We start from the raw sequence: 13,289 nt of genomic DNA on the forward strand, positions 1-13,289 counted from the left end.
TGGCCCGGCCGGACGGCTGCAGAGGGGGTGGGCGCAACGCTGGGAACAGCGGCAGGCTCCGGAGGGCGCGAGGCGGGGCGCCCGGGGAGGGGGCGCGGCGAGTGCGCACTTGCGCGGTCCGGGGGACTCGCGGAGGCGCGCGGGGAGCGGGCGCGGCGATGCGCGCGTGCGCGGTGTTGGGTGTTGGGGGGTGTGGGGGTCGCCGCGGCGGCGCGCGGCACGGCGGGAACATGGCGCGCGGGGACGGCGCGCGCTCCTAGCTGGCGGGACCGTTAGCTCGAGGCGGACGCGGCCCGGGCCCCGCGGAGATGGAGCAGTCGCCGCCGCCGGCGCTCGAGCCCACCCCGGGGTCGACCCCGGCACGGAGCCGTAGGCGGCGGGAGCCCGAGTCACCGCCGGCGCCGCCTCCGGTGAGTTCGTGAGGGGCGCGGGCCGGGAGACTTTCTTTGTGAAACTCCGTCGCTGCGAGCCGGGCCGGGCCTCGGCGGCTGACGAGCGCCCGCGAGGCGGAACCCACCCCGTCGTCCGGGTTCGAGCCCTGCCTCGCGCTGCTCGGCAGCGGGACCCGGTCTGTTGCCTGCCCGCCTCAGTTTCCGCGGGAGTGTGTGTGCGCGCACGGGGGGGCCGTATACAGTCGGCGCCTAACGCGCGCGGTGCCAATCCCTTGCCTCCGTCCCCGCCGGGCGGTGGCTGCCCGTGAGCCGGGCCCACGGGAGAGGTAGACCGCAGCCGCTAGGAGACAGGTGTCGGCGCAGCCCCGGGAGGCTCAGGTGCAGACAGCCCCAGGTGGAATCTAAGGCAGTGAGCTGTCCGTTCCCGGAAGGAAGCAAGTCTGTCGGTGTCTCAGCACAGAGTGATTTTGGAATGCTTTACATCCATCTCAGCGTGGTGGTGTGTTTGGGGTATTTATCGGTCAGGGTGAAGGAAGTTGAGTGAAATGGACTTCGGAGGTGTGGCTCCGGCTGGATGGGATGGGATGCCCCCGAGCATTGGGCTCCTCAAACAGCCAGGGCATAGGAATAATCTGGAGCGCTTGATAAAAATACAGGCGTCACAACTCACCCCAGGCCCACGGACTCAGACTCTCCAAAGCAGAGGAGCAGATTTTGAATTTTTAACAAGCTCCTGCGTGATTATGATTAGGTACATTTGACAAGCACTGTTTTAGTGTAAGCTTCCTGCGAGCAGGGACCTGATCTGTTCATTGCTCACCATGGCATCCTGGTATCAGGCGCAGTGCTTACCACATGGTAGATGGTCAGTAAATATTTGTAGAAAGACTAAATGACTTAGGGAGTTTCCAAAATAGGAGTTCTTGTATTTTCAGGAGCTTTTTGAAGTTATTATCTCCGTCACATTTACTGTATGATGTGATTTTTCTCAGTCCCAACTTAACTTTTGTAACTGTTTATAAATGCCTTGTTTTCAGTATATTTAAGGCAAAAGCAGGGTATACCTTGCTCAGTATAAACCATCAACTATGTATAATCCTAACTAGGTTAAAATTAATTCTGAAACTAAATTCTGAATAAAAAAATTGCATTTTTCTTTCTTTTCATCATTTGGGAACACTAGGCTTATAGGATTTTGTTCTTTTGAGGCAGGTAAATATTTACATTTTCATCAAAGCAAACCTGAATTACTGTTTATTCAGAAAAGTTGGCAATTCGCTTATACCTCTGAGTATTTGTAATTTTTATGTGATATTTTGAAATTGAGATTTATGTTTAGTTCAGAGTCATGCTAAAGTAGAATTGTTTGAAAGTTATTTGATATTTCAGGAGCTGTTTTTTTCATGTTTTTTGAATTTCAATACTTGATTTAATTTCAGTAGTTTGTTGTTCATGGACAAAATATGAATGTATAGGAAGACAAAATTTTAGGAATATGCATGTGAAGAAGAAAAATTGAAAATTAGGTGCTTTGTTTTCTCTCAGCATTTCATTTTTGTAGTTCATGCACATGTCTTTTTTTTTTTTTTTTAAATTAATAGCTACTACTTTATTTATTTAGTTATTTATTTTTGGCTGTGTTGGGTCTTCGTTTCTGTGCGAGGGCCCTCTCCAGTTGTGGCAAGTGGGGGCCACTCGTCATCGCGGTGCGCAGGCCTCTCACCATTGCGGCCCCTCCCGTTGCGGGGCACAGGCTCCAGACGCTCAGGCTCAGCAATTGATGCACATGTCTTTTTAAAAATTCCTTATTTTAATTAAGATATCAATATAATTGACATGTAACATTAGTTTCAGGTGTACAACATAATGATTTGATATTTATATATATTGCAGAGTGATCACCACAATAAGTCTAGTTAACATCTATTACCATACCTAGTTACAGATTTTTTTCTTGAGATGAGAGCTTTTAAGACCTACTCTTTTAGCAACAATCAAATATACAATACAGTGCTATTAACTATAGTCACCATACTGTGCATCCCCATGACTTTTTTTTTTTTAAAGTGTCTTAAAAAACCCCAGCTTTGTTGAGATATAATTAATCTTACAATATGTGGTCTTTTTGTGACTGGCTTCTTTCACTTATCACAGTGTTTTTGAAGTTTATCCATGTTGTACCTGTATCATTTATTTATTGCTGAATAATACTTAATTGAACAGGTATACCGCATTGTATCTTTTCATGCATTGATAGACATAGGTTTTTTCCCCCCCACTTTTTGGTTATAATGAATGATGCTGCTATGAACATTTGTGTACAAGCTTTAGTGTGGACATATGTTTTCATTTCTCTTGGGCATATCCCAATTGCTGGGTTATATGGTAACTCTATTTTAACCTTTTGAAGAGTTGAAAAACTGTTTCCTAAGTCATTGCATCATTTTGCATTCCCACCAGCAGTGTATGAGAGTTTTACAATCTTGCCAGTACTTGTTATTGGTTTGTCTTTTTTTTTTTTTTAAATTAATTTTATTTATTTTTGGCTGTGTTGGGTCTTCATTGTTGCCCACTGGCTTTTTCTAGTGGTGGCGAGCGGGTGCGCAGGCTTCTCATTGCAGTGGCTTCTCTTGTTGTGGAGCACTGGCTCTAGGTGTGCGGGCTTCAGTAGTTGTGGCACATGGGCTCAGTAGTTGTGGCTCGCAGGCTTAGTTGCTCTGCGGCATGTGGGATCTTCCCGGACTAGGGATCGAACCCTTGTCCCCTGCATTGGCAGGAAGATTCTTAACCACTGCGTCACCAGGGAAGTCCCATGGTTTGTCTTTTTAACTTAGCCATCCTAGTAGGTGTTAAATGGTATCTTATTGCAATTTTGATTTGCATTTCCTTGATGACTAATGATGTTGGGCATATTTTTGTGTGTGTGCTTATTGGCCACTTGCATATCTTTGGAGAAATTTCTGTTCAAATCCTTTGTCCATTTTTGGGGGGGGGTCCAATTTTTGATTGGGTTATTTGTCTTTTTATTATTGAGTTGTCAGAGTTTTAAAAATATTTTGGATACTAAATTAGATATATGATTTGCAAATGTTTTCTCCCGTTCTGTAGGTTGTGTTTTAACTTTTTTGACAGTGTCCTTTGTTGCAAAAAAAATTTTAATTGTGATGAAGTTCTTTTGTTGCTCATGCTTTTGGTGTCATATCTAAGAATCCATTGCCAAATTCAAGGTCATGAAGGTTTACCCCTATGCTTTCTTCTAAGAATTTTATGTTTTTAGTCCTTATATTTAGGTCGTCAATCCATTTTGCGTTAATTTTTGCATATGGTGTAAGGCAGTGGTCCACATTCATTCTTTTGCATATTGTGATCCAGTTGTCCCAGCACTATATATTGAAAAGACTGTTCTTATCCCATTGGGTGGTCTTTGCACCCTATTGAAAAATCAGCTGAATATGTGTTAGGTTTTTTTCTGGATTCTCAATCTTATTCTATTGTCTATCCTTATGCCAGTACAACACTATTTGGTTACAGTAGCTTTGTAATAGGTTTTGAAATTAAGTGTAAGTCCTATAACTTTGTTCTTTTTCAAGACTGTTTTGACTTTTCTGGGTCCCTTACATATGGATTTTAGGATCAGCTTATCAATTTCTGCCCAAGAGTAGCTGGGATTTTTATAGAGATTGTGTTTAATCTGTCCTTTCAATGATGTTTTATGGTTTTCAGGCCCAAGTCTTACACTTCTTCCAAAAATTTATCTGTAAGTATTTATTCTATTAGATTCTGTTGTACCTGGTACTGTTTTTAACATTTCATTTCACATCATTGTTCATCACTAGCTCATTGTTAGTGTATAGAAAAAATACAATTGAGTTTTGGATATATCTTTTAGCTTCATCGTTTAGTGGTAGTCTGTTCCAATTTTCTGTTTCAGATCTTTCCTCGAAAATAGTGAGGAAGAATGGTCTTTGAAAGCTCAAGTATGGATGCAAATCCAGGTTCATATCTCTAAGTTTTGGCTCTGCTGCTTACTAGTTGAGTTTTTGACAAATCTTGTGTTATATATCCAGTGTTCTCATATGTATAATGAGACAGTAATATCCATCTCAAAGAATTGTTAAGTAAAAGAGAATGTAGGTAGATATTTAGAACAAAGCCTTGCATGTGGTAGGGATTTGGTACTTTGTTGTTTATCTTCTTTTGCTAATTAACTCTATTTAAAAGCAAGCCCCAAAGCAAACAAAACTGCCACACCAAAAAAAAAAAAAAAATCCCTCCCCCCCAAAATAAACAAACCTAAAACCTCAGACCAAAAAAAAAAAAAGAACCGCAAACCTCTTCCTGTCCCCGTAACTTTTCTGTGACCCAAGAAATCCCTGTGAGTGCTTGAGGAACAGTGAAAGACAGAGTCTCTCACACCACACAGTTGTATTATAAAAGGCTCCTAAAAATCTAGGCTGCTCTATACAATATTTGACAACGTATTTGTATGTATTATTAAAAATAATAAAAGTGTAACTGAAAGCTGTTTGCTTTTACCCCATAGTTCTTATTAATGTCCTGTTCTTTTACTACTTATTTCTCCTAAAAGCAGAAGCAATATTTTTTCACTAAGTTGATTACAATTCTTGCTTCTTTCGAATGATTGCTATTTTTTTTTTAACATCTTTATTGGAGTCTAATTGCTTTACAATGTTGTGTTAGTTTCTGCTGTACAACAAAGTGAATCAGCTATATATATACATGTATCCCCATATCCCCTCCCTCTTGCATCTCCCTCCCACCCTCTCTATCCCACCCCTCTAGGTGGTCACACAGCACTGAGCTGATCTCCCTGTGTGATGCAGCTGCTTCCCACTAGCTATCTATTTTACATTTGGTAGTGTATGTATATCAGTGTTAGTCTCTCACTTCATCCCAGTTTTCCCTTCCCCCTCACCGTGTCCTCAGGTCCATTCTCTACGTCTGCGTTTTTATTCCTGTCCTGCCCCTAGGTTCGTCAGAACCATTTTTTTTTTCTTAGATTCCATATATATGTGTTAGCATACGGTATTTGTTTTTCCCTTTCTGATTTACTTCACTCTGTATGACAGACTCTAGGTCCATCCACCTTCACTGCAGCACTATTTACAATAGCCAGGACATGGAAGCAACCTAAGTGTCCATCGACAGATGAATGGATAAAGAAGATGTGGCACATATATACAATGGAATATTACTCAGCCGTAAAATGATTGCTGTTTTTAAAAAACTCTTAGAGACAAAGCCTGATGTTTGAATTGAAATTTAATAGTATTATTTTTATTTTGGTGCTTCTTCAGTAGCTGGAGTAGATTGCTATTTTGTGCAGGAGGATACCAGAGACAACAATATAATGCAGATATGATGCTTGTAACATATCACGTTCATTGAATGTGTATTCACTATGAACCAAAGAAAATAATTGTTTATACTGTAAATATTATTTAAATAATATAAACTTACCTTCAGAATCACAATTATAATTAAATTCATAACCCACAGATCCACAGATTGATCTCACAGACATTTCTATCAGAAAATTTTAATATTTATTTTAAAATATATTTATTTATTTATTTATTTTTGGCTGTGTTGGGTCTTCGTTGCTGCGCACAGGCTTTCTCTCTAGTTGTGGTGTGCGGGGGGCTACTCTTCATTGTGGTACGCGGGCTTTTCGTTGCAGTGGCTTCTCTTGTTGCGGAGCACGGGCTTCTCATTGTGGTGGCTTCTCATTGTGGATACGGGCTCTAGGTGCATGGGCTTCAGTAGTGTGGCACGCGGGCTCAGTAGCTGTGGCTTGTGGGCTCTAGAGCACAGGCTCAGTAGTTGTGGGGCACGGGCTTAGTTGCTTCGAGACGTGTGGGATCTTCCCGGACCAGGGCTCGAACCTGTGTCCCCTGCATTGGCAGGCGGATTCTTAACCATTGTGCCACCAGGGAAGTCCCTATAAGAAAATTTTAAATCAAAGTGTCTGTATTAAAAAAAAAAAACAAAAAATGCAGCCTTTTATTATTACAAAAAGTGCATGTGTGCATGGTATAAAATTAGAAAACATAAGACAAGCAAAAATACTCCCCCCCCCCCCGTAACATTACGAATACAGTGATTACTACTATTAATACCTTAATACATAACTTTCTGGAACTTTTTCTGTACATCTTTCTATATAAAAATATTTCCACACATACACACAAATGTATATAGGTATTTTAACTAAAATAAGACTGCACAAAATGTCTTTACTTCTAATTATATTTAAAATCATCTTTATTTAGGTATAATTTATAAAAAAATAAAATTTATCAACTTTAAGTGTATAGTTTTATGAGTTCTGACAAGTATATATAGTTGTATAATCACCATCACAGTCCGTAAAAGTTATAGAAGACTTTTCCTTTTTATTACGGAGTACTGCTGCAATGTATGTGTCGTGTAATTTGCTATTCAGTTACTAGTTGATGAACATTTGGGTTTTTTTCTGGTTTTTAGTGATTGTGAATAGAGCTACTATGAACATTCACATACAAGTCTTTGTGTATTTCATAAGTCATACAGACAGACACACATATGTATATATTTTGTAAGTATTTAGGAGTGGGATTGCTGGATTGTATGGTGAACATTATATAGATACTGTTTTGAAAACTTTTTTTTCAGGCAGTGACCCCCCTCCCCACCAACTTTCCATTTAAGTAAATTTTCCTCTTAATAAATTCTCAGACAATATTAAAAATTTTGCCTATGGGGCTTCCCTGGTGGTGCAGTGCTTAAGAATCCGCCTGCCAATGCAAGGGACACGGGTTCAAGCCCTGGTCCAGGAAGATCCCACATGCCGTGGAGCAACTAAGCCTGTGTACCACAACTACTGAGCCTGTGCTCTAGAGCCTGCATGCCACAACTACTGAGCCCACGTGCCACAACTACTGAAGCCTGCGCGCCCAGAGCCTGTGCTCCACAGCAAGAGAAGCCACTGCAATGAGAAGCCCGTGCACCGCAATGAAGAGTAGCCCTGGCTTGATGCAACTAAAGAAAGCCCGTGCTCAGGGCTTCCCTGGTGGCACAGTGGTTAAGAATCCGCCTGCCAATGCAAGGGACACGGGTTCAAGCCCTGGTCCGGGAAGATCCCACGTGCCGCGGAGCAACTAAGCCCGTGCGCCACAACTACTGAGCCCGCGCGCCACAACTACTGAGCCTGCGCTCTAGAGCCTGTGCTCCAGAACAAGGGAAGCCACTCAATGAGAAGCCCACGCGCGGCGATGAAGAGTAGCCCCCACTCACCACAACTAGAGAGAGCCCACAGCAATGAAGACCCAACGCAGCCAAAAATAAATAAATAAAATAAATACATTAAAAAAAAAAAGAAAGCCCGTGCTCAGCAATGAAGACCCAACACAGCCAAAAATAAATAAATAAATTTATTAAAAAAAAAATTTGCCTAAGAATGTTCTTTGAAGCTCTTATGTCAAAATCAGTAGCTAATCCAGGATCATGCCTTAATTAATGTCACTTAAGTTTCTTTTAATGTAGCATGGTCCCTTTTTTCATGACTCTGAGTCATTGGGGAGACCAAACCAGTTGTCCTGCAGTTATCTTCTGGATTTGTCTGGTATCTTCCATGTGGTGCCATTTATCTTGTTTCTTTATTTCCTGTAAACTAGAAGCTGTATAAAAAGACTTGATGGATACAAGTTAAATATTTTGGCTAGATTATACCACTGGTAATGTCTACTTAATGTTATGATATAAGGCTTGTTTTTTTTTTTTTTTTAAACAAGATCTAGTAGCAGCAGGTCTCCTTTTTTTTTTTTTAAAGTTTAATTTTTTTAAATTTATTTATGGCTGTGTTGGGTCTTCGTTTCTGTGCGAGGGCCTTCTCCAGCTGCGGCAAGTGGGGTCCACTCTTCATCGCAGTGCACGGGCCTCTCATTATCGCGACCTCTCTTGTTGCGGAGCACAGGCTTCAGACGCGCAGGCTCAGTAATTGTGGCTCATGGGCCCAGTTGCTCCGCGGCATGTGGGATCCTCTCAGACCAGGGCTTGAACCCGTGTCTCCTGCACTGGCAGGCAGACTCTCAACCACTGCGCCACCAGGGAAGCCCCTAAGGCTTGTTTTATCATTAATATTTTCTTGCTATTGAGAAACAGAAAGCAGTTATAATATCTTTCTATTCTTTAACTAGAAATCAGAGACTAGTCCCTTTTACTAGAGATCAAAAGTAGTATTGGGAGAGAGCCTCCCACCAAGCCTCTTAGATAACCTCAACCACCAGAGGGCAGACAGCAGAAGCAAGAAAAACTATAATCCTGCAGCCTGTGGAACAAAAACCACACTCACAGAAGATAGACAAGATGAAAAGGCAGAGGGCTATATACCAGATGAAGGAACAAGATAAAACCCCAGAAAAACAACTAAATGAAGTGGAGATAGGCAACCTTCCAGAAAAAGAATTCAGAATAATGATAGTGAAGATGATCCAGGACCTCGGAATAAGAATGGAGGCAAAGATCAAGAAGATGCAAGAAATGTTTAACAAAGACCTAGAAGAATTAAAGAACAAACAGAGATGACCAATACAATAACTGAAATGAAAACTACACTAGAAGGAATCAATAGCAGAATAACTGAGGCAGAAGAACGGATAAGTGACCTGGAAGACAGAATGGTGGAATTCACTGCTGCAGAACAGACTAAAGAAAAAAGAATGAAAAGAAATGAAGACAGCCTAAGAGACCTCTGGGACAACATTAAACGCAACAACATTCGCATTATAGGGGTCCCAGAAGGAGAAGAGAGAGAGAAAGGACCTGAGAAAATATTTGAAGAGATTATAGTCGAAAACTTCCCTAACGTGGGAAAGGAAATAGCCACCCAAGTCCAGGAAGCGCAGAGAGTCCCATACAGGATAAACCCAAGGAGGAACATGCCGAGACACATAATAATCAAAGTGGCAAAAATTAAAGGCAAAGAAAAATTATTGAAAGCAGCAAGGGAAGAACGACAAATAACATACAAGGGAACTCCCATAACGTTAACAGCTGATTTCTCAGCAGAAACTCTACAAGCCAGAAGGGAGTGGCATGATATACTTAAAGTGATGAAAGGGAAGAACCTACAACCAAGATTACTCTACCCGGCAAGGATCTCATTTAGATTTGATGGAGAAATCAGAAGCTTTACAGACAAGCAAAAGCTAAGAGAATTCAGCACCACCAAACCAGCTCTACAACAAATGCTAAAGGAACTTCTCTAAGTGGGAAACACAAGAGAAGAAAAGGACCTACAAAAACAAACCCAAAACAATTGAGAAAATGGTCATAGGAACATACATATCGATAATTACCTTAAACGTGAATGGATTAAATGCTCCAACCAAAAGACACAGGCTTGCTGAATGGATACAAAAACAAGACCCATATATATGCTGTCTACAAGAGACCCACTTCAGACCTAGGGACACATACAGACTGAAAGTGAGGAGATGGAAAAAGATATTCCATGCAAATGGAAATCAAAAGAAAGCTGGAGTAGCTATACTCATATCAGATAAAATAGACTTTAAAATAAAGAATGTTACAAGAGACAAGGAAGGACACTACATAATGATCAAGGGATCAATCCAAGAAGAAGATATAGCAGTTATAAATATATATGCACCCAACATAGGAGCACCTCAGTACACAAGGCAACTGCTAACAGCTATAAAAGAGGAAATTGACAGTAACACAATAATAGTGGGGGACTTTAACACCTCACTTACACCAATGGACAGATCATCCAAAATGAAAATAAATAAGGAAACAGAAGGTTTAAATGACACAATAGACCAGATAGATTTAATTGATATTTATAGGACATTCCATCCAAAAACAGCAGATTACACTTTCTTCTCAAATGCGCATGGAACATTCTCCAGATTAGATCACATCTTGGGTCACAAATCAAGCCTCAGTAAATTTAAAAAAATTGAAATCATATCAAGCATCTTTTCTGACCACAATGCTATGAGACTAGAAATGAATTACAGGGAAAAAAACGTAAAAAACACAAACAAGTGGAGGCTAAACAATACGTTACTAAATAACCAAGAGATCACTGAAGAAATCAAAGAAGAAATCAAAAAATACCTAGAGACAAATGACAATGAAAACACGACGATCCAAAACCTATGGGATGCAGCAACAGCAGTTCTAAGAGGGAAGTTTATAGCTATACAAGCCTACCTAAAGAAACAAGAAAAATCTCAAGTAAACAATCTAACCTTACACCTAAAGGAACTAGAGAAAGAAGAACAAACAAAACCCAAAGTTAGCAGAAGGAAAGAAATCATAAAGATCAGAGCAGAAATAAATGAAATAGAAACAAAGAAAACAATAGCAAAGATCAATAAAACTAAAAGCTGGTTCTTTGAGAAGATAAGCAAAATTGATAAGCCATTAGCCAGACTCATCAAGAAAAAGAGGGAGAGGACTCAAATGAATAAAATTAGAAATAAAGAAGGAGAAGTTACAACAGACACCGCAGAAATACAAAGCATCCTAAGAGACTACTACAAGCAACTCTATGCCAATAAAATGGACAACCTGGAAGAAATGGACAAATTCTTAGAAAGGTATAAGCTTCCAAGACTAAACCAGGAAGAAACAGAAAATATGAAGAGACCAATCACAAGTAATGAAATTGAATCTGTGATGAAAAATCTTCCAACAAACAAAAGTCCAGGACCAGATGGCTTCACAGGTGAATTCTATCAAACACTTAGAGAAGAGCTAACACCCATCCTTCTCAAACTCTTCCAAAAGATTGCAGAGGAAGGAACACTCCCAAACTCATTTTATGAGGCCACCATCACCCTGATACCAAAACCAGACAAAGATACTACAAAAAAAGAAAATTACAGACCAATATCACTGATGAATATAGATGCAAAAATCCTCAACAAAATACTAGCAAACAGAATCCAACAACACATTAAAAGGATCATACACCATGATCAAGTGGGATTTATCCCAGGGATGCAAGGATTCTTCAATATACGCAAATCAATCAATGTGATACACCATATTAACAAATTGAAGGGCTTCCCTGGTGGCACAGTGTTTAAGAATCCGCCTGCCAATGCGGGGGACACGGGTTCGAGACCTGATCTGGGAAGATCCCACATGCTGTAGAGCAACTAAGCCCGTGCACCACAACTACTGAGTCTGAACTCTAGAGCCCATGAGCCACAACTACTGAGCCCACGTGCCACAACTACTGAAGCCCATGTGCCTAGAGCCCATGCTCCGCAACAAGAGAAGCCACCACAATGAGAAGCCCATGCAGCGCTACAAAGAGTAGCCCCCGCTCGCCGCAACCAGAGAAAAGCCCGCGTGCAGCAACAAAGACCCAACTCAGCCAAAAAATTAAAAATAAAATAATAAAATAAATAAATTAAAAAAAACAAAAAACAAAAAACAAATTGGAGAATAAAAACCATATGATAATCTCAATAGATGCAGAAAAAGCTTTTGACAAAATTCAACACCCATTTATGATAAAAACTCTCCAGAAAGTGGGCATAGAGGGAACCTACCTCAACATAATAAAGGCCATATACGACAAACGCACAGCAAACATCATTCTCAACGGTGAAAAACTGAAAGCATTTCCTGTAACATCAGGAACGAGACAAGGATGTCCACTCTCACCACTGTTATTCAACATAGTTTTGGAAGTCCTTGCCACGGCAATCAGAGAAGAAAAAGAAATAAAAGGAATACAAATTGGAAAAGAAGAAGTAAAACTGTCACTGTTTGCAGATGACATGATACTATACATAGAGAATCCTAAAAATGCCACCAGAAAACTACTAGAGCTAATCAATGAATTTGGTAAAGTTGCAGGATACAAAATTAATGCACAGAAATCTCTTGCATTCCTATACACTAATGATGAAAAATCTGAAAGAGAAATTATGGAAACACTCCCATTTACCATTGCAACAAAAAGAATAAAACACCTAGGAATAAACCTACCTAGGGAAACAAAAGACCTGTATGTAGAAAACTATAAGACACTGATGAAAGAAATTAAAGATGATACCAACAGATGGAGAGATATACCATGTTCTTGGATTGGAAAAATCAATATTGTGAAAATGACTGTACTACCCAAAGCAATCTACAGATTCAATGCAATCCCTATCAAATTACCAGTGGCATTTTTTACGGAAGTAGAACAAATCATCTTAAAATTTGTATGGAGACACAAAAGACCCCGAATAGCCAAAGCAGTCTTGAGGGAAAAAAACGGAGCTGGAGGAATCAGACTCCCTGACTTCAGACTATACTACAAAGCTACAGTAATCAAGACAATATGGTACTGGCACAAAAACAGAAACATAGATCAATGGAACAAGATAGAAAGCCCAGAGATAAACCCACGCAGCCATGGTCAACTAATCTATGACAAAGGAGGCAAAGATATACAGTGGAGAAAAGACAGCCTCTTCAATAAGTGGTGCTGGGAAAACTGGACAGCTACATGTAAAAGAATGAAATTAGAATACTCCCTAGTACCATACACAAAAATAAACTCAAAATCGATTCGAGACCTAAATGTAAGACCGGACACTATAAAACTGTTAGAGGAAAACATAGGAAGAACACTCTTTGATATAAATCACAGCAAGAACTTTTTTGATCCACCTCCTAGAGTAATGGAAATAAAAACAAAAATAAACAAATGGGACCTAATGAAACTTCAAAGCGTTTGCACAGCAAAGGAAACCATAAACAAGATGAAAAGACAACCCTCAGAATGGGAGAAAATATTTGCAAATGAATCAACGGACAAAGGATTAATCTCCAAAATATATAAACAGCTCATTCAGCTCAATA

The 13,289-nt window shown here is 40.4% G+C and overlaps 1 protein-coding gene across 2 annotated transcripts in view; it reads left to right on the forward strand.

Moving 5' to 3' along the window:
• The first annotated feature begins 230 nt into the window (after positions 1 to 230).
• TTC28 (tetratricopeptide repeat domain 28) overlaps positions 231 to 13,289 on the forward strand; it is a 587,442-nt gene continuing 574,383 nt past the window's right edge. For both annotated transcript variants that reach the window (XM_068563682.1, XM_068563683.1), the window contains exon 1: positions 231 to 410. In XM_068563682.1, coding sequence (XP_068419783.1) covers positions 309 to 410 — 102 coding nt within the window. In that variant the 5' untranslated portion in view covers positions 231 to 308. The remainder of the gene's footprint in view (positions 411 to 13,289) is intronic.

This window comes from Eschrichtius robustus, chromosome 14 (assembly GCF_028021215.1).
Source record: "Eschrichtius robustus isolate mEscRob2 chromosome 14, mEscRob2.pri, whole genome shotgun sequence".
In the NCBI taxonomy this organism is placed as follows: Eukaryota; Metazoa; Chordata; class Mammalia; order Artiodactyla; family Eschrichtiidae; genus Eschrichtius; species Eschrichtius robustus.